Genomic DNA, 18,341 nt, shown 5'->3' with positions numbered 1-18,341 from the left:
AAGTATATATTTATATTATATTATATTATATATATTATATTATATATATTAATTAATCAATCATATATCATGACATGTCATGTATATATGTTATGGTATTTTTATATATTATATTAATATATATTATATTTATATTATAGATTATATTATATTATATTATATATATCATATCATATCATATCATATCATTCAATCATTTCATATCATATCATATCATGATTCATGACATGTTATGTTATGTTTATGTTATGTTATGTTATGTTATGTTTATGTTATGTTATGTTATGTAAAAGTAACATTTTCTTAACTGTATGTAGACAGATAGACATTTTGATATAATTTCTTTGATAATTCATGTAACTTTTTTTACCAAGCATATGGCGACATATTGCCACAGGGCATGCACCAAAAGGTGCCAAGAGGAGCTCTTGGCATGGGCTTACAAGGCACCACAAACAAAGGACAGCATCCATCAGACAGAGACAAACAACCATTCACTCTCACATCACACCTACGGACAATTTAGAGTCACCAATTAAGTTTCTAGTTTCAGGTTTTTAGGTTTTTTGTCATGTGCAGGTTAACACAGGTCAACAATACAATGAAATGTTTGGACAAGAGGAGGTATTGTCGTGACAAGAATAGAAATAAAGCTAAAGAGTAAAATACAATAGTATAAAAATGTAGGTAAATAAAGAATATTCAATACAAAATAGATGGGAAAAAAAACATGAATGTTTTATACTTGTACCAGACAAGGTGTGACAACTATATTCAAGTATACTGTAAAATCGATACATACTATACACTGGAAATAAGATATACTCGAAATACTGATAGTAAGAGTAAAGTGACGTGTCTTACAAAGTATTGCCGCAAACAAGTATCCAGTCCTGGTTCAGTAGCATTAATTACATAATAAATGAAAGTAACAGAAAAACATAAACATAAATATAAGTAAATAAAAAATAAGCATAAGTAAGTGAATGAATAATATATTGAAGAGGGTTTTTCAGGGTGAGGGAGCCTGCATGAAGTGTGTATTTGCAGTGTTTGTAGTAATGATTTATTTATATTGATGTTTATTTGATCATCTATCTATCACATCAAATAAACATCAATATTTTATTTATTTAAATTTATATGATGTTATTTGATGTGTATATATGACAGTGTGCTTTTAATAGAAAGGCATTGGTGGATTTTTCCTCCATGCTCACATGACTGCAGATCTGACGGTGGATGGCTCAGGATTGGTGTGACAGAGGTTAGAGGGGCGGGTTTTAGTGCTATTCTGGAAATCATCGCATCTGTATCGCGGATGGTGGTGTGTGTGTATGGTTGGGACCCAGACAAATCCAGTGATTTATCCTCACACAGTGTGTGTGTGTTTTTTTTTAAAAATACCTGGTGCTCATCCGACATATTGAAGGTAGATTTCATTTGCACAGCATTTGTGCTCAGAGTACATGTCGTTCACCGGCTGGTGTCTGCAGACAAAAGAGCGGACATGGGTGGGATTTAAATGGGAGGGGATCAGCTGTGTGGAGAATGGGTTGCATTGTTGATTTCATACGCTCTCTTATCAAATCAGGCATTCCTTTGGTAAATCTCCACAATCTATAAATGTGTATTTTTCTGTCATTATGTCTGTAAATTGGATTGGGATGGTGTTAATAGACTAAGCTCGAGTATATCCACGTGAGAGTACCGATGCGCTGTCATGCAAAAACAGAGACAACCCCCCATTTTTCTTTAACAAATCTACCACGCTTTATTTGTCATCTATAAGAACCAGCCGTGCAGATGCTTAATGCCATTAGATCAATGAAATGTGACATTTGTAGGGTTTTTATCAGTCATCATTACAGGAAAATCGGCCTTAGATTATTATGACTGTAAAAAAAAATGCAAACTCGCTTTTAATGGCAATCTCTCTCTGTGTTTTTCCTCCCCAGATTAAAATCTAAACACAATGGGTGGATATAGTTTGTACTCTTCAGGACTTCACATTAGTTTCCACGTATAATCCATTAAAAAGTAGCCTCAGAGTCAAAGAGTTTACCGAATCAGCATGGCAAACATAGAGGAGCCTCAATGATCAAGAAGGCAGCCCCAGATGATTCCTCAGACAGATATATCAGGAAATCATGTGGATGATGGAGAAGTTGGGCCCTCCATAAGGAGGAAGAGGAGGAAGAAGAAAGACCCGCGTCCGGAGTCCATCATCGTCTACCGCTCTGAAATGGAGAGGGCACCCGGAGAGGACCAGGGCAGTGAGGAGGGAGCAGAGAGGAGCACAGAAGAGGGAGCTAAATTCCTATGCACGCCACAGGCGAAGGTGAGACGGGTCGGTTTAGTTAAAACATGAAGCCACATGTCAGTAATGAACAAGGGAAAGAATGTTAAAGTCAAGTACTCTCTCCCGCTGTAACCCTGTTTTTTTTAGCACCCAAACATGAGGATACATAAGGACGGGAGCCTTATTTTTTTGTTGTTTAAGTAACTGTCTTTCCATCTCTCAGCAGGAGGAGGTTGGAGCCTTCCTCCAGACAGCCGCTACGTCACCCTGACAGGCACCATCACCCGAGGAAAGAAGAAGGGTCAAGGTGGTGGACATTCACCTCACTTTGACAGAGAAGGAACTCAGGGATCTGGCTAAGTCGAGGGAACGTCTTGATGCGGAGTGTGAGGCAGGGGAAGGCCTAAACGCAACTGCAGCTTAGGCGTGTGCGAGGGACCCCATGTTGTCCTGTGGAGCGCTCCTGTGCACCCGTGGTTTTCCTCCTCTCCTCATCACCTCCTTCTACATGGCACTCTCACCTGGTACAATGTTTTCCTGGTGTACAATGAGGAGCGGACGTTCTGGCACAAGACACAAATCCCCCTTCCTCATCACTTCTACCCAGCTTATCATGCCATGGCGCTGCTCTGGCTCTGTACCGCTGTGGTGCAGGTGTCCTGGGCTTTCAGCGAGTGGTGGTTGAGGTAGACCGGAGAAAGGCTTCTGCGGTTGGGCCTGTGGGAAGCTGGGACTGGAGGACTGCTCCCCTAGACATAGCCGAGCTGCTGACTCTGATACTGTTTCTGCACCTGCAGAGTAAGGCTCCGAGTGAACTCGCCCAGACATCGTCAGTGTGAAGTGGAGGGGGCGCTGAAGTATAAGACATATGTTGACGTAGGCGGAAGTCAAAGCAATATGACAAACATGCCAGAAAGTATATCAGAGGAAAGTAAATGCAAGCTCTTTCACTATACTTCTCTGAAATGATAAATTATCAAACACGCCTGACTTGTGCTGAAATGCTGAACTACTACTTCAAATTTTGTAAACATTATTTGATCCAGATCTCGATAAATGATTCCTCTGAGCCATTTTTCACTTTTAAGTTCTCAAATCACGGCGTCCTATTCCTAAACATTGGATACGTGTAGGTCTTGGTCCACTTGAATAGATAAACAGGCTGTGGACACTGAGGATGAGCACACATTGCTGGAGGACTGAAGGTTAAAATCCAAGTCTTACTCATCTGTAAATATCTGTAATAAATGTACATGATCACTGTGCTGTGCACTGACATCAAAAACAGCCTCATTTCAAAGGCAGTGCGGTCTTTTATGTGAAGTGAAGTTGTTTTGAAGCAAGGCTGGATTACCAACTGGGCATTGATGGGATATGTACCATTGAGCTCAATATATCTGGGGATGTCTTGTGAAGGGGTTCTGCATCAGCATCTAGTTTTTTAAAGGAAAATACTATTTTTATTTTATGTTTCTTATTGTCAACAAATCCCGTGAAAAGACAAAATGTGTCAGTCTGTCTCATAAAAGGCTCCGTTGCCCTGTCTGTGCCACTTTAATCCAACCCCATTAAAGTAAACATGTAAATCTTTAATAATAGGCCACAGATATACAGTTTAATTCTCAAAAGAGGTGCATTACTGTACTAAAACAGCTGGGCACTGTAGTTTTAAGCAGATGATAGTCAAAGAGAGGAAAAGTACAATTGTGTGGGTTATTTTGAGTTGTGGTTGATGCTCTAGTAGCGTGTATTTTCAGCAGCAGGACAATGTACGTGGGACTGACTCAGAGTAAACTCAGTGTGTGTTCACAGTATGGAAGGGAGATGTCACCCAGGGAAACGCTGTGGCTCATTGATGTGTTCATAGATTTGCACGTTTTTGCTCCGGGGCACCTCAGCATGTTAATCCAGCCATGATTGAAGCCATAGTCAAGATGACAAATCAGACGTTTCTTGGTGAATTTATATTTTTTCACTGTAATTTTTTAAAAGTATGTTTAAGGCACCATCAACACATATGTTAATCTACTTGTGTCATACAATGAAGGTCTCTGTAATTTTCCACTTCAGAATTATTGTTACATTTCCATGTCATATTTTTAATTGATAATTTATTAAAATATTAATTCCACACCTCTGAAAATGTTGTAGTTGTTTATACTTTGTCCTATGAAGTAAATGATTGCAAACAGCCATAGTAACTGTAAGTTTAATTCACACAGGTACAGAATGGATGGGTCTGTATGCCACATTACATGTTACATATTGTAAAACTACAGAATGCAAAGTAAAGAATTACACAAATTAAATAAAGTGCCATGTCATTACTTCGCAACTATGTACTCATTTTTAAATCTACATCAGAAAACAACTTGTTTCATTGCACAGCTGCACATTGGTTTTCTATGTGTTTATAATTCCTCAGAAAAACAAGTCAGCATATATCCCTGCATGGTGCGGATCGCTCTCTGGGGTTTGGGTGCTTGAGATCTAATATTGGCTCTATGGTGTTACAGAAAATCCATATGTCCCTATGCCAGATAGATAGAGAAATGCACTGTCAGGGCAAACACATATTTACAAACTTGGCTTTTTCTTACTTTATAATTAAGTTTTTGGAACAACTGCCAGTCAAAATTCTGGTAAAATAACAAGTGGCTTCACGCCACAAAGCAAAAAGAAATCAATGGTTATCTATTGAGTGGCTGGTAAAATTTGAACATCATTTGGCGGGTGGACAAAAAAAAAGTGGCCATGGTAACTGGATGATGGAGGACATTAACTTACGTATTCTTCTGGAAATTTGGGGGGCTTGGTATCACCCAACAAATTGTAAGAGCGGGTAGAGAAGTTTTTGAAAGCAGCATACAGACCTTTGTGTAGCAAAACAAAACCAGAACATAGAAAATACAATTTAAATGACAAATTAGAATAATATAATATAATATAATATGGCCATTTCTATGGCCCCTGCTGTGAGTAGCACAACTAGACAAGTAAATGCCAAAATGTATAAAGTTACAGCACAGTTGACATTTTACTGAAAAAAAAAGAAAAAAAAACATTAAACGAGGCTTCTCAAACTACATTAAAGTTTAAAAAAAAAATCCTTATATCTTGGCTCTGTTATTTAAAAATAATAAGGTTACAATATAAATATATGATATAAATGAACACTGCTCTTTTATGTTGAAAGGGTGAACGTTTGTTTCCTAACGTCTGAACCGTTGGCAGCAGCAGCACTGCGCGCGCTTGACGGTTGGTCCAGTTAAATCAGTTAATGTCAGTTAATGTCAGTTAATGTCAGTTAGAGTGGTGAAGAAAAAAAAATGAACGACGAGTACTCATTTAATAACATCGACAGCCTGCTCTTTCGGTTTGGTAAGTCCAGTTATTGAGTTTATTTGTAGGTTTTTATTGGTAGTTTGTAGCTGTCATTTGTTGTTTGTTTGTAAAGTTTAACGCTAGCCCTAAGCTAATTCATTAATAATAATAATAATAATAATATACTTTGCAATTAAGTCAGCTGCTGTTTGTATTTTTGTTTTTTAGGTCTTCGAATCCAGGAGCTTTCCCAGAAAAAGAATGATATCAACCAACAAAATGAAGGTATGTCTACTACGGGTTATTCTTTTTAATCAAACTTAGCCAGGCTAACAGACAGTTTACAGTATATTTTTTTGTATTGTGAAATGATGCCCGTCACTCTTTTGTCTGCAGTCCTCAGAGCTGACATCGCTGAGAGGAAATCTTGCATTGAAGCACACCAGAGGGACATCAAGAAACTGGAGGAAGACATCAGGGTGAAGAAGAGCACCGTGATACAGAATAAAGAAAATGCTAAAAGGTATGATGATGAATCACATAGTACATCCATTTTTCTATATTAAATTGACTATAATCGGTGCACTGTTGTGTGTCATATATTTCTGCTCAACTCCAGCATGAAGGCGACTAACGGCCTGCTTCTTCAGTATGAGCAGAGACTGAAAGAAGAGCTGGAGAGCGGAAAAGCCAGCTACATGCGTGACATGTGGGTTCAGGTCGCTGTTGTTACAATTAACAACAGTTAGATACATTTTTGTGTATGTAATTATTCCTCATTTGTGACCCGACAAGGAAAGTCTACGAGGAGAGAGCCGCGAGCTACAGGAAGATCTTCCAGTCGCATAAAGAACATTATTGCAAAGACCCTCTTGCTCAAAAGCTCCTCATGCTGCAGGCTGACAAGGAGGAAATTGAGTCTAGGATCAAGGCTTGTGATGATCAAATAACAATGAAACAGAAGGAGCTGGATCATCTCACTGGTAATAAACCTTTTTAAATCAACACAACTTGCTCCGGTGAAGCTGAGCTATTTTCAGCTCTTCATATCGTTAATTTAATTTATGTCTGACCAGATCCTGCCGAGGAGGAACTACCGGACAGGTACATGTCAGGGAATCTCAGCCAATAATAATGACACATAAAGCTTTTTAAAAGTTTTTCTCTGACTGTGTCCACATTTATTTCCAGTGTTTCTGGCCAGCAGGCCATAAAAGAACCAGAGAAACAATTAGATCCTCACACAGAGGAGGACAGTGATTCTTCCATTGACATCTCTTCTCTTCATCTCAACCAGACAGAGGTACCCTGATAGATAAAAAAATGAACTGTAAAAGTTGAAGCTGTTCCTGTTATAACCACTAACCACTTTCATAAACCTGAACAGATCTCGGAGAATGGTCGTGAAACCTCCGTAGATGCAAATGCTGAAAAAATACACGAGGAAAACAAAGACCGGGATGCTTCCATCTGCAGCCCTTTCCCAGGAGAAACAAAAAACAAGCTATGGTCATCTCAGCTGGATGGTAATCCAGTCAGTCTAATATGCATTTCAGTTAATGCCAGCACTTTACACCCACGTGTTGTGTTTTTAATGTTTGGATGTTTATGTTACATCACACGCCATCAGAAAAATATTTATTTCTTTAGAACAAAGATGTCAAGATGTGATGCACACCGAGGAGCAGGACCAGGAGAATGAACAATGGGAGCAGGTCTTGGTAATATTTATCTACTAGACTTATACACATCAGTGAGACTGCTGTATTCATCACAAACCAGTGGAGGACAAGATTTTACACGTTAACATCATTTTAAACAAGAAAATCTCTTTCCAGAAATAATCCCAGGTTACTGAACTTTTTATCTACCAATGTTAGACAGCCAATGAAAATGCTTCACAGCAAGTTCCCTGTCTGTAAGGACCATCATGGTTTACACTGTAAATGCGATTTCAGAGGCTTCCACTCTTGGAAAGTGTGTTTCTGTACATAAACAGGACTCCACTGTATCAGACGTGGAGGAGGAGGAGGAGGTGGTGGAGCAGGAGGAGATGGAAGAAAGAGTAGCGGTAGACGAGGAGCAGGCACCAGGCAAAGAGCACAACGAGGAACTTGCTGCTTTTCCTGAATCCTCACCTCAGAAAACTAGTCTTCAGTCTTCCCCCGCAACAGTGAAAGCTGTGCCTTCAACCCCAACATTCCCGTTTGAGTAAGGCTTTCTCTGAGCTGTCCAACGCTTTGAATCGCTGTCAGAACAGTTTCTGAGAACTGTTTTCATGTTGCCGTTTCAGCTTTAGTCCTGTCCGCTCCCCACATCAAGGGACCTCTGATACCAAATCTCCAGCTTTCCTGTTCTCTCTGAACTCTGATCCGAGCACCCCGGGTTTCTTTGGACTTGGATTTGACGCGGGCCCATCACAGGATGAGGTGAGGAGTGAGCAAAAGGGAATACGTGATGAAACAGAAATCATAGTTTTTTTGGTTTTACTTCTAAGTTTCTTTACAGGACTTGTCTTTCGCCTTCCCTGGCTCTTTTTTCAATGAGAAGGTACTACATTTTCACTGTAAGCCTTCTACAGCGATATATTTAATACAGTAGAACTATAATAAAAATACCAAACTTTGTTTATCTCTTCAGAAAACCACAGAAAGAAAGTCTTCAAGCTGTAAGTATCAAATCAAATATGTTTCTGTGAGGTGTGTTACCTGCTTTAAAGGACAGGTGTGCGTATGATTTTGCAGCCCCAAACTTCCTGTTTGGTCAACCGGAGCAAAGTGAAGACTTCCAGTTTGTCTTCAGCCACAAGAGCCCGCAGACAACTAACAAAGACAACACTGGGGATGATTTCCCATTCTCATTCAGCTTTTGAGCTATAAGAAAACATCTGAAATACTTAATAATCGTTTGTCAGATGGGTTACTTACTTATTTTCTTCAGTAATGTTCTTATATACTAAGTTAATGACAATACCTTAGGTAAAGGTTCATAGTTTAATACTATTATAAAGCAGTTAACAACAAAAGTGAAGATTGCCATGTAGGACTTTTTCGGTTTTTGGTCTATTCATATTTAATTTGTCTATTTAACTTATACAGCCTATTTATCTTATATTAATAGCTTTTTATACTGCGATGGATATCTTTCTGACATTATCTCTGTTGAATAACATTTTATTGATGCAGCATCAGTATCAAAATAATACAAAACATGCATTAATTTCTTTACAGATGTGCAGCAGTTGTGAAGTTTATTATACAATGTAATAAACTGCGTATTGATATCGTATGATGTGCAGTTTTCATCAGTCCTACACAGGGTATAAATGAAAGGAAATTAACTAAGAGTCTCATATGAAACACTGGAGTGCTTAATCTTTAATTTCTGTGCAAATTATAAAAGGAGCTCCAAAAACAACATTACATACACTTATTTTAATAAAAGTTCATGATCAGATAATTTGTGGCTCAGTATTTGTCTTAGATTTTCCTGGTGTGTAATCTTATAGAACATTTACAATCTGACTTATAGAATTTATTCAGCAAATTCTGAATGCTTTAAGTACATGATTAGCTCTTTTATAATACTGTAGCTGCTATGACACTGACTGAGTCATTCTTAAAGTATGAACAGAGGATGGACAGATAAGGGTTAAAAAGTGCAGAGGAGGCTGTTTTAGAACCCAGAGTCGATACTGATGGAGCGCCGAGTCACATGTTCGATCTCTCCAGGGACGTATTCACAGAAGCTGGTTTGGTACTTGGCCAACATTTTTAGCAATGGCCGAAGTTTAAACCACCACTGGACCTTTGGCATCCGGTGTCTGAAAAAACCCCCGGCATAATTCACATATTATTAATACCGATTAATAATTATAATAATGGACACATGTCATTTGATAAAACCTGTGAATTTGCTTACTCAAAGTCAGTCACATCCTTGAGTTCAGTGACCGGCCTGAATGCGATGACCTTCCTGTTGAGGCCGAGCACACACGCTGTGTCTGGTGAGTTGGCGAACACGCGTTCTGGTGGGAAAAGGACGGTTTCATCAAAACACTGCTGCCGTTTTCTGAGCGATTTATCAACTACAGCTTTATGTAATCACTCCTTACCTTGTCTGAAGTTTTCAGTCAATCTCTCTGAGATCCACTGGATAGCCCTCACACCCAACTTAGTGCCAAAGTTTCTATCAAAGGGAGAAGGTGCTCCTCCCTAGAGCACAAAACACACAAACTGAGTATTAATAAGCTGCTGTAAGTTGGTGAGCTGTGTATTACCAGATTGGCTCTTGGCTCTGCACCTGCTGAAGGTGTCCTAACACATTGACTCTGCAGTCAAAGATGCCTTTCCCTTCTGACGAATACAGCTTATGGATGAAATCTGTGGTGTAGTTTTCATGGCATTTTTCATTCCTGTTCAATCAAACAAGGGAAAATAATGTTTCATATAACACCATGTGATGTGTTTCACATATGTTGTACAGCTTTTGAATTTGTTTTGTTATAATCAAACAGTTAAGATTACTAATATATTATTTTTTCTGCAACTGACATTGTGTGAGAATGGCTGAATGAGTTACACGTACCTCAGTACAAGACCACGCTGGATGTCCTTCTTCATCTTTTCAGTTAAATGCTCCACGTTGGTCTGTCAAAAGGCCAGACGATTAAAGACACAGGAAGTTGTTAACAGTACAGACAAAAAATAACAGCAGAGGTTTGGGGGTTTTTTTTGGTGTCACCTTCAGGTCGTGGATGTTGATGGGATCTTCAAAGATGTAGGCTGCGTCAGCACCGACAGCTATACCGGTACAGGTCGCCAGATAGCCGCAGTATCCACCCATAGTCTCCACCACAAACACTCGTCTCTTGGTCCCAGTGGCAGACTGCTTGATCTTGTCACAACCCTGAAGAGGAAATAATTTTAATGACCCACTGTATACGGTTTTGAAGTCCAGTGTGCAGCTTCTGCAAAGATCGAAACACGGACCAGAAAGGAGTACACTGTACTTTTCAATGTAGAAGTAAAAGGGTGGACTAGAAAACCTCTGTTTTGACTTCAAAGATATTAGATGTGATGTTTTCTGCCTGGGTTCAGTCTCTCTCAATCATGAGACATCAAAGTCAAACTGATAATTTACCATCTGCTCAGCATTACCTCCATGGCAGCATTGACAGCCGTATCTGCTCCCAGGCTGAAGTCAGTTCCAGGGACGTTGTTGCTGATGGTAGCAGGGATTACACACATGGGGATGCAGAGCTCGTCATAGCGACTCCGGGCTTCAAACAGCTGCAGCACACCTTCGTACCCCTTTGAAAGTCACCAAGAGCTAGATTGAAAACCTCTTTGATGTAACACTGACACTATAAATAAATATATAAGTGATGCAGCTCTGGTTCTTTAAAGGGTTGCATCTTAATCTTTACCTCAAACCCTCCAACCACAAGCAGAGCTGAGATGTTATACTTGGCGAGGGTTTCGACAATCTTCTCCATGTGTTTGTTTGGAAGAGTTCTGAAATAGGACATGAAACAGAAATTAGAAAATCACTTAAAGAGGCCCTCCACCAATTTTACATTTCAAAGGCAATGCTAGTCATGGGGAGGATTACCCACAGAACAGTTGTGTTATTTCTCCTGTGGCTCTGGAGGAAGTTTTGTCAAGCCTGAGAAAGTTTCATCACTCTGATGTCTCAGCTTTGGCTTGGAGACATTTTTAACCAGGAAATCTGCACTTAAGGGTCCTTTCCATTTGAAAGATGTGGTTAGGAACGTCAAACAAATGATGATACTGACTTGCAAGATGGAAATTGCAAGATCCAGTGTTTTTAGAGGTTTGGGCTGTACATTACATTACATCTAGTCAATTAACTGACGCTTTTATCCAAAGCGACATCCAAAAAAGGGAAACAATCCAGGTACAGTGCGACTAGGACATGTTAGTGTAGCAACAATTACTGTGACTGTTGTAGAGAGGGATAGATTTAGCATGTCCATCTGTTGGCAGCCCCTGATCTGCAGGAAATGTGCCACGCGTTCCACCAATGGGCAACAACAGATTGTTGAGTTACACAAAGTTTGTATTGGCAGGTAGCAGAGCCAGGCGTCCGTCATTGGAGGAACACAATGGTCATGAGGTAACATATGCCTGTAAAAGGGCATTCCAGTAGGTGGGTACAGGTAGCAGCTACAGGTAGCCAGTGGAGCTCAATGAGCAGCGGGGTAACATTTTCCATCTGCATTCTGGATTATCTGAAAGGATTTCACTGTGCAGGTTGTTACAGTAATCTAGTCGTGAGATGACCAGAGTCAGTATTGATTAAGTTCTCTATCACAGTATAAGTTGCTTACCGCTTTGTCCCCAGCAGTGAGCCCCCTTGGCCTGTCCACCCTGCCACACTGTGCCATTCCATCTCAAAAACCTGCAGACCAACAAACAGGCAGACAAGCGTCAGTACTGAACAGTCTGCTCTCAGTCTCATAAAATCTTCTGCAGTGTGGTGAAGACGTAGAAGTCCTCACCTCTCCTCTGGCGAGTCCTTGAAAGCCATCGTTGACAGCGTACACCTTGTGTCCATGAGCGAGCGCTACCCTCACAGCAGACCTCACCGCTGTGTTCATCCCAGCAGCCGGAGCTCCCACGTTCAGAATAGCCACGGAGAAATTGGTCTGAAGGAGAACATGAGTCACATCTTAATAAGCACATCTGACTTTAACTTCTGTGATTCTTGCACGTGTTAAGGATAACGCTGTAAGGGTGTGTGTGCACACGCGTGTTCACCTTAATCTGGGCCGGCTTCTGAAAGGCAAGAAGCTTGTAGATGTTCCAGTTGTTCTCAAAACTCCTGCAAGAAAATCATCACTTTTAGCTCGTTCATGATTTTCACAGAGAAAACGACAAAATTAAATATAAAGAAATTCATATGAATGGCTCACATTATGATAAAATTATAAACGTCTAACTATTACTGGACTATTATTGGACATGGACTAATTTCTCACCCTCCACGCAGTTTGACAGCCTCGTCAAACCTCTTCTCGTTCATAGCCTTCTGCACCAACTTAGTCTGAAAACGATGACACAGTTCCCACTGATCTCCCACTCTCATTGAGTATGTCCATTAAAATCAAATCACAGAAGAGAAGAGAGCGACTCACCATCTCCACACACTCCACTAGAGGCAGACGAACAGGGTGGTTACCTGACAGGCCGATGACACAGGCTGGGGTGTCGGGAGAGGCCTCCATCAGGGCTACCACCGCCTCCACACCCAACTTACTGCTCTGAAAACAGAATCCATACATGTGCGTTTAATAGTATAGTAGAGTAATAGTATAGTGGCTAGTACCTCCTGTTCGTTAGTAACATCTTACATCAGTTATATGGATGATGATTTGCCCGTAGAAATTACTGAAGTATATAAAAATACAGTCAGGCACTCCAATTTTGATTTGAGTTTGTTGTTGTGTGTGTTCAACATCAAGACATCTTATTGTGTTTTACAAAAGGCCACTTAACGAAAGCCAGTGTCATTTCCTTTGTGGTAAGTTTGGATTAGTGCATTGCATCAATAATTGTCACCAGTAGTTAACACGGTACAGTGATTCAGCTCTTGAACAGATCATTGTTTGTGTGTGTACATTTGTCTATGTCTGTCTTTTGTCAGTTTAGTATAAATGTTGCTGAAATAAATCAGTATATAAATAAATAAAACCATAAATAAAACTCACCAGTATTCTGTCAAACGCAGAGGGAGTTCCTCCTCGCTGAACGTGGCCGAGGACGGTCACTCTGGTATCATAACCCAGCCTTTCTACCACCAACTATAAACATACACGACAACATTTCAGTGTACTGTAGGTTTGCTTAAAAATCATACTTTCAGGCTTGTCGACTACTACTACAGACTACTACAGAGAGTCTATCCTTCATTTAGTTGTTGTTACCTGTTAAAAATTTGAATGTTTCAACATGAAACTACCTCTTGGTTGTTGGGTACACAGTACAGACAGCCCATCAATCATCCCTAGTCCTTAAATCTTACGTAAAACTTACATCTTTTACGTAAGTTGAGGAGATGGGTTCGCCATTTCTGTCGATGGCTCCTTCCGCGATGATTATAATGTTGAGTCTTGACCCCTTTAGGCGGCTCTGGAGGTAAACAGATACAAACATTAGCCACTACTGTATTTTCAGTGAGGCAATTCAGCCTCCTTCATTTCTGAAATGCTTGTAGACCAAACAGCATGCTTCAAACAGCCTGACCGCTCCTGTGAATACACATTTATATGTATGTGCCTGAGGCTAATATATACTTTACATTAGATTTGTTTCTTACCCCTTCTAGCCGGGCACACATACGATCCTCCCAGCCCTCCTGAGGGGGAGCCTCTGGAATAAAGAGCCAGTCTGCCCCCGATGCCAGCGCTGACACCAAGGCCAGATATCTAGAGTAACAGCACAATGATTACTTTTATTCAGCGGCAGTATATAAAAAGGACACAAACTGGGTCAGAGTGATACTCACCCACAGTGTCGCCCCATGACTTCCAGAACAAACGCACGCTGGTGGCTGTCGAGGGTACACAATATTTAATATTTTGAAAGGAGCCAATAAACATTTGCAGCAATTATGTGAGAACTGAAGCAGAGCATTTTCAGACATGCTGAGATCCGAGGGGAGCAAGTCTGGGCAAGATCATAGAAATCGTGCAAAACAGCAGAGTTGGGTTATAACAAAACTTGCATTCCATTAACAATACGTCATCACACTATGTACGTATAAATACACATAAAGTCTGATACAGGGCTGCTATTAACAATTATTTTATTACCATTTTCATTCAGCCTTTTGCTAGATATTTGTGAAACATGCCCATGATTTCTTCAAGTTGCATAATTTCTCCAAACTCCAGAAATAGTTAAAAGAAAAGCAATAACCGGACACTCAAGTTCAACAAATTACTAAACAAATTCAGCCCTTTTTTGTCAGTGACCTCATAATTTCGATGAGAAACCAGCTCACACACGCTCTCTGACCTTTGTGCGGTGGTCATGATGGCATCAACTATCTCAATGATGCGGTGCAGCGCAGAGTCAGCTCCGATGGTCATGTCAGTGCCGCAGAAGTCGTTGTCGATGGAGCCCACAAGACCCACGATGTTCAGGTGGTCATGCTGCTTGGCCAGAGTATCTGTGATCCGACCTGGAGTAGCACACACACATCTTAGTATTATATATTAAATATTCATATCATATTACATTGTAGAAGCTAAGATGATGGCACTTTACCTTTCTGTACAAGCTCAGCCAGCAGACCGCTCCACTCATTGCGAAAGATGTTGGCTCCGGTGAGGCTGCCGTCTCCACCGCACACACACAGGTTGGTGATGCCTTTCTTCACCAGGTTGAAGGCGGCGGCGAGCCTGCCCTCACGAGTTGTGAAGGCCTTGCATCGGGCGCTACCTATCACAGTCCCACCCTGCGATCAATACAACATGTCAGAAACCAAATCAAGACCAAGCTGAACATCTGTCATTGAAACAAGTCATGCTAAATGACAAAAATGTTTCTCTTTTACTCTGGCTCCTGACGGTATTAGATACAGAGGGACAGGTAGTCACTTTGATGACCTCCACAAGGGGTCAAAAGATTAATTTAAGGGGTTGTGAGATAAATATTAGAAGAGGAAATGTATTTTTTTTAAAATCACACTTAAACAACTCAAAATTCAGAAGCATGGGCTGGCAAGTAGACATCGATTTATCTTAAGGGGTCAAAACAGGTCAGAAACCAGCATTTAGAAAAAGTAGCACATGCCTTTCAACACATTTGCTGCATAAATTGCTTAAAAATTTCTTTTGAATAATTCAACTTCTTGCTTCTTCGAATATTATGGCTTCAAGCACATGCAGCAAGGCCCCTTACCAGAATTAGACAGGGAGGGAGAGAAGAGATGAGAGGAGACAGATGAAATAATAACATTCCTATTAAAACCATAAAAAGAAAGAGAAATAGAGAGAGATATTTAAGACCAGAAAGAAACGGCAAAAATCCTAAATCATAATACATTTAAGGAATAATGGGCTTTTTTTTTAAACAGAGGAGGTTTAAATAATTTAAATTAATTTAATTCTGCTATCTTCTAGTCTTACTGGGACACCTGAAGAAAATGAGCTATGTTATTTGTAACAACTGTGCTTTTCCTAGTATGTCAAGTCAAAATGTCTGCTTTAATAAACTGACGACAACATTTGAACCCACCTGTTGGATGATGTTCGTCACACTGTGCCAGTGTGCCAGTTTGATGTTGTCTCCTCCATCCACCAGGCCCTGGTACCCCTATACATTTCCAAATTTTATGTCAACAATAAGAATAATGTGGGCAGGAATAGAGATCAATGTGTATGTTAACAGAAGTGCAACTAACATTTCATTATTGATTAATCTGCAATCGTTTTTTCCATGAATTAAAGCTGAAATCAGACATTTTTTCGTAAAAAATTACTCAAAATAATTAATTGATTAACAAAACAGTTGATGATAAACTTAATAGTTGACAACTAATCAATTAATTGTTGCAGCTCCAATGTTTAATTTGGACATATTAATACAAACAACCTGTTTACCTCATTTATAAGATAGACCTTGGCCCCCACATAGATGCCCATTCTGGTCACAGCTCGGACAGCAGCGTTCATCCCTGGGTTGGGGACAGTAACACAAAAATATTAGACTCAGCTCTGCTCTTCAACTCACGTGCTGTTACAACATTATGAGGAACTCAAACCCTGTGCTGGCATATGACATTATCTCTTATTGTGCAAAGGTGCCACCTCCTCTGTCTGTTGAAACACAGTAATCGCACTGTAACAGCTGGTTAATACATTTCCCCACAGGGAGCAATAAAGTTTTATCTTAACCTAGTAAAATAACCGATATGGGCTTTTAATATGTTACATTTAACATCTAATACATTTTCAGGTATAGTTGAAATGTTCAGTTCACTCTGCAGTGACACCAATATATAACCACAAGAATTTCTTTATGTATTATATACTTGATTTCATATCAGTGCATACTGGATAACATAGACACCAATACAGATATGTCTGCGATAGGTTAATATCAACATGCTGTAATATATCGATCAGGCTCTAAAAAAAACTGATACATCACAATTCTCTATCATATATCTCTATTTGCAGTTTTTTTTTTTTTTAAGTATTCCATTTTTACTTTTTATATAGTTTTCTATTTGTAAAGATCTTTACTAAGAACAGGCTTAATTTAAAACCTGATTCATTTTATAGGTTAACTTTAATGTATGTTTACATGCTGCTACTGGATGCTTGAACCTACCCTCAGGATCAATATCTATCTATCTATCTATCTATCTATCTATCTATCTATCTATTATAATTTGTCTTCTTAATTTTAAAGTAAATAACAACTAAAGTAATCAAATAATTGTGGAATAAAAAAACACAATATTTGCCTTTGAGATGAAGAATAAAAGTAGCATAACATTAAAATGACATTGCATTACATTGCAGTGAGTGTACTTTCAGTGCATTTTAAGTACAAGTACAAACAAGTACTTGTACATGTACTTATGACCTTTGACCTCCTGCTGACACTTGTGTAACTGTCATTGTGATTAGATTGAGTTTCTCCATAAACAAGCTGCTATTATTTCCTATTATTATGTTAGCAGTTATTGCAGAAACCTGAAGTTTACCTGCTGCACTGTAACTGTAACTGTAACTGTAACTTATAAGTCACCTTGTGCATCTCCACCGCTGGTCAGCACTGCCATGGCCCGACCTGCTCCCGTCATCTTCAGCTTCTCCAAGTCCATCGAAGACATGTTGACCCGCTCTCAGTCTACAGGGCGAAAATGAAGAAATGTCGGTGGACTATCAAAAAGAAAATCCGTCCAGATGTCTCTTCCTCCTTTTTGCAGCAGGTAATAACCTCTGTAACCGTGCAGCGGTGGTGGAGCTTCTTCCTGAAGGTTGGACTCCGCCCCTGTCCACTGGGTGGAGGAGAAGGAGGAGCGTTCATTTCATGGCCCAGCACCGTCCGGCGGTGATTTCTGTTTTAACGTCAGCACGTCTTTACAATATTAACCCCGCCTGCTGCTCACCCCGCCCTGAAGTTTACACACCACACAAGAAAGCTCTGCACGTACAACACGCACAAACAACTGACTTTTATTGCGTTAAAGGTGCATGTTGTAACATTGAGGTGGATCTGGCATATGATAACAACAATGAGTAAGTTAGATTTTTATGCTGATGAAAACTAAAATTGGCATGCTGATTCCAAAATTGCAGTCGTTTTATGCTGGTTTTGTAGTTTTCAAAGCTTTTTATTTAAATAGGACCTATTTAAACAAAGGAAATATATACCTATTTAATAGGTATATATTTCCTTTGTTCCAGATCATGTCTGCTCCTGCTACTTCTTGTCGTAAATGCCTGAACAACCCTGACACCTTTTGCTATATTTGTGGTAGTTTCACCATTCCAAGAGGCAGAGGGCAAACATCAGTGCATTTGTCAAAAAAGCATATTTTGCCAATTTTAAAGTAAAACTCTGTGATGAAGACAAGCCATGGGCCCCTTACAAAGTGTGCAAGCAGTGTGTCGAGAGTTTATGGATGTGGACCAAAGAAATGAGAGCAAAAAAAATCATTGCACAGACTGTTA

At 39.7% G+C, this 18,341-nt stretch overlaps 4 protein-coding genes across 5 annotated transcripts; 3 read left to right on the top strand and 1 right to left on the bottom strand.

Moving 5' to 3' along the window:
- Positions 1-2,119: 2,119 nt before the first annotated feature.
- On the top strand, positions 2,120-3,178 carry LOC104928868 (transmembrane protein 169). The gene is given in 6 exon segments (XM_027291150.1): positions 2,120-2,276; positions 2,526-2,608; positions 2,610-2,694; positions 2,697-2,988; positions 2,990-3,091; positions 3,093-3,178. Coding segments are annotated over 6 exon segments (768 nt in total). The 3' UTR covers positions 3,142-3,178.
- Positions 3,179-5,537: 2,359 nt separating this feature from the next.
- Positions 5,538-7,297, top strand: LOC109140364 (uncharacterized). Its single transcript, XM_027291149.1, has 9 exons — positions 5,538-5,683; positions 5,855-5,911; positions 6,023-6,149; positions 6,246-6,335; positions 6,422-6,609; positions 6,703-6,730; positions 6,818-6,929; positions 7,014-7,160; positions 7,277-7,297. Exons 1-9 carry the CDS (start codon positions 5,632-5,634, stop codon positions 7,295-7,297), a joined length of 822 nt encoding a protein of 273 aa, XP_027146950.1. The 5' UTR covers positions 5,538-5,631.
- LOC113748156 (coiled-coil domain-containing protein 9-like) lies at positions 7,282-8,909 on the top strand. 2 transcript variants are annotated; one of them, XM_027291083.1, is made up of 6 exons: positions 7,282-7,347; positions 7,626-7,837; positions 7,920-8,055; positions 8,135-8,176; positions 8,267-8,294; positions 8,857-8,909. In XM_027291083.1, exons 1-6 carry the CDS (start codon positions 7,297-7,299, stop codon positions 8,871-8,873), a joined length of 486 nt encoding a protein of 161 aa, XP_027146884.1. In that variant the 5' UTR covers positions 7,282-7,296; the 3' UTR covers positions 8,874-8,909. The 2 variants fall into 2 exon arrangements, with proteins under 2 accessions (XP_027146884.1, XP_027146883.1); XM_027291082.1 differs by lacking the exon at positions 8,857-8,909 and adding an exon at positions 8,371-8,826.
- A 64-nt stretch (positions 8,910-8,973) lies between these two features.
- On the bottom strand, positions 8,974-17,676 carry pfkla (phosphofructokinase, liver a). Its single transcript, XM_027291080.1, has 22 exons — positions 17,413-17,676; positions 16,257-16,330; positions 15,892-15,969; positions 14,920-15,109; positions 14,668-14,833; positions 14,156-14,200; positions 13,967-14,075; positions 13,684-13,779; positions 13,359-13,451; positions 12,786-12,911; positions 12,630-12,694; positions 12,409-12,472; positions 12,150-12,296; positions 11,979-12,049; positions 11,055-11,142; positions 10,786-10,938; positions 10,370-10,534; positions 10,214-10,275; positions 9,929-10,040; positions 9,741-9,840; positions 9,548-9,653; positions 8,974-9,449 (listed from the first exon to the last, which is right to left on the bottom strand). The coding sequence occupies exons 1-22, from the start codon at positions 17,495-17,497 to the stop codon at positions 9,302-9,304; spliced, it is 2,343 nt and encodes a 780-aa protein (XP_027146881.1). The 5' UTR covers positions 17,498-17,676; the 3' UTR covers positions 8,974-9,301.
- Positions 17,677-18,341: the final 665 nt, after the last annotated feature.

The sequence above is a fragment of the Larimichthys crocea genome, chromosome XVIII, assembly GCF_000972845.2.
Source record: "Larimichthys crocea isolate SSNF chromosome XVIII, L_crocea_2.0, whole genome shotgun sequence".
Lineage (NCBI taxonomy): Eukaryota > Metazoa > Chordata > Actinopteri > Sciaenidae > Larimichthys > Larimichthys crocea.
This window is presented reverse-complemented; position numbering and strand designations above follow the sequence as displayed.

What these genes read in the sequence shown, in the direction of transcription:
- LOC109140364 (XM_027291149.1), top strand. Translation starts at nt 5,632, where the DNA reads ATGAACGACGAGTACTCATTTAATAACATCGACAGCCTGCTCTTTCGG. An exon ending in AATAAAGAAAATGCTAAAAG is followed by an intron (nt 6,150 to 6,245) that starts GTATGATGATGA and finishes GCTCAACTCCAG; the next exon opens with CATGAAGGCGACTAACGGCC. An exon ending in GAGGAGGAACTACCGGACAG is followed by an intron (nt 6,731 to 6,817) that starts GTACATGTCAGG and finishes ATTTATTTCCAG; the next exon opens with TGTTTCTGGCCAGCAGGCCA.
- LOC113748156 (XM_027291082.1), top strand. Translation starts at nt 7,297, where the DNA reads ATGCACACCGAGGAGCAGGACCAGGAGAATGAACAATGGGAGCAGGTC. An exon ending in AACAATGGGAGCAGGTCTTG is followed by an intron (nt 7,348 to 7,625) that starts GTAATATTTATC and finishes GTACATAAACAG; the next exon opens with GACTCCACTGTATCAGACGT. An exon ending in GCTCTTTTTTCAATGAGAAG is followed by an intron (nt 8,177 to 8,266) that starts GTACTACATTTT and finishes TTATCTCTTCAG; the next exon opens with AAAACCACAGAAAGAAAGTC.
- pfkla (XM_027291080.1), bottom strand. Translation starts at nt 17,497, where the DNA reads ATGTCTTCGATGGACTTGGAGAAGCTGAAGATGACGGGAGCAGGTCGG. An exon ending in TGACGAACATCATCCAACAG is followed by an intron (nt 15,110 to 15,891) that starts GTGGGTTCAAAT and finishes TATTGATCGCAG; the next exon opens with GGTGGGACTGTGATAGGTAG. An exon ending in CCTCAACTTACGTAAAAGAT is followed by an intron (nt 13,452 to 13,683) that starts GTAAGTTTTACG and finishes GTATGTTTATAG; the next exon opens with TTGGTGGTAGAAAGGCTGGG.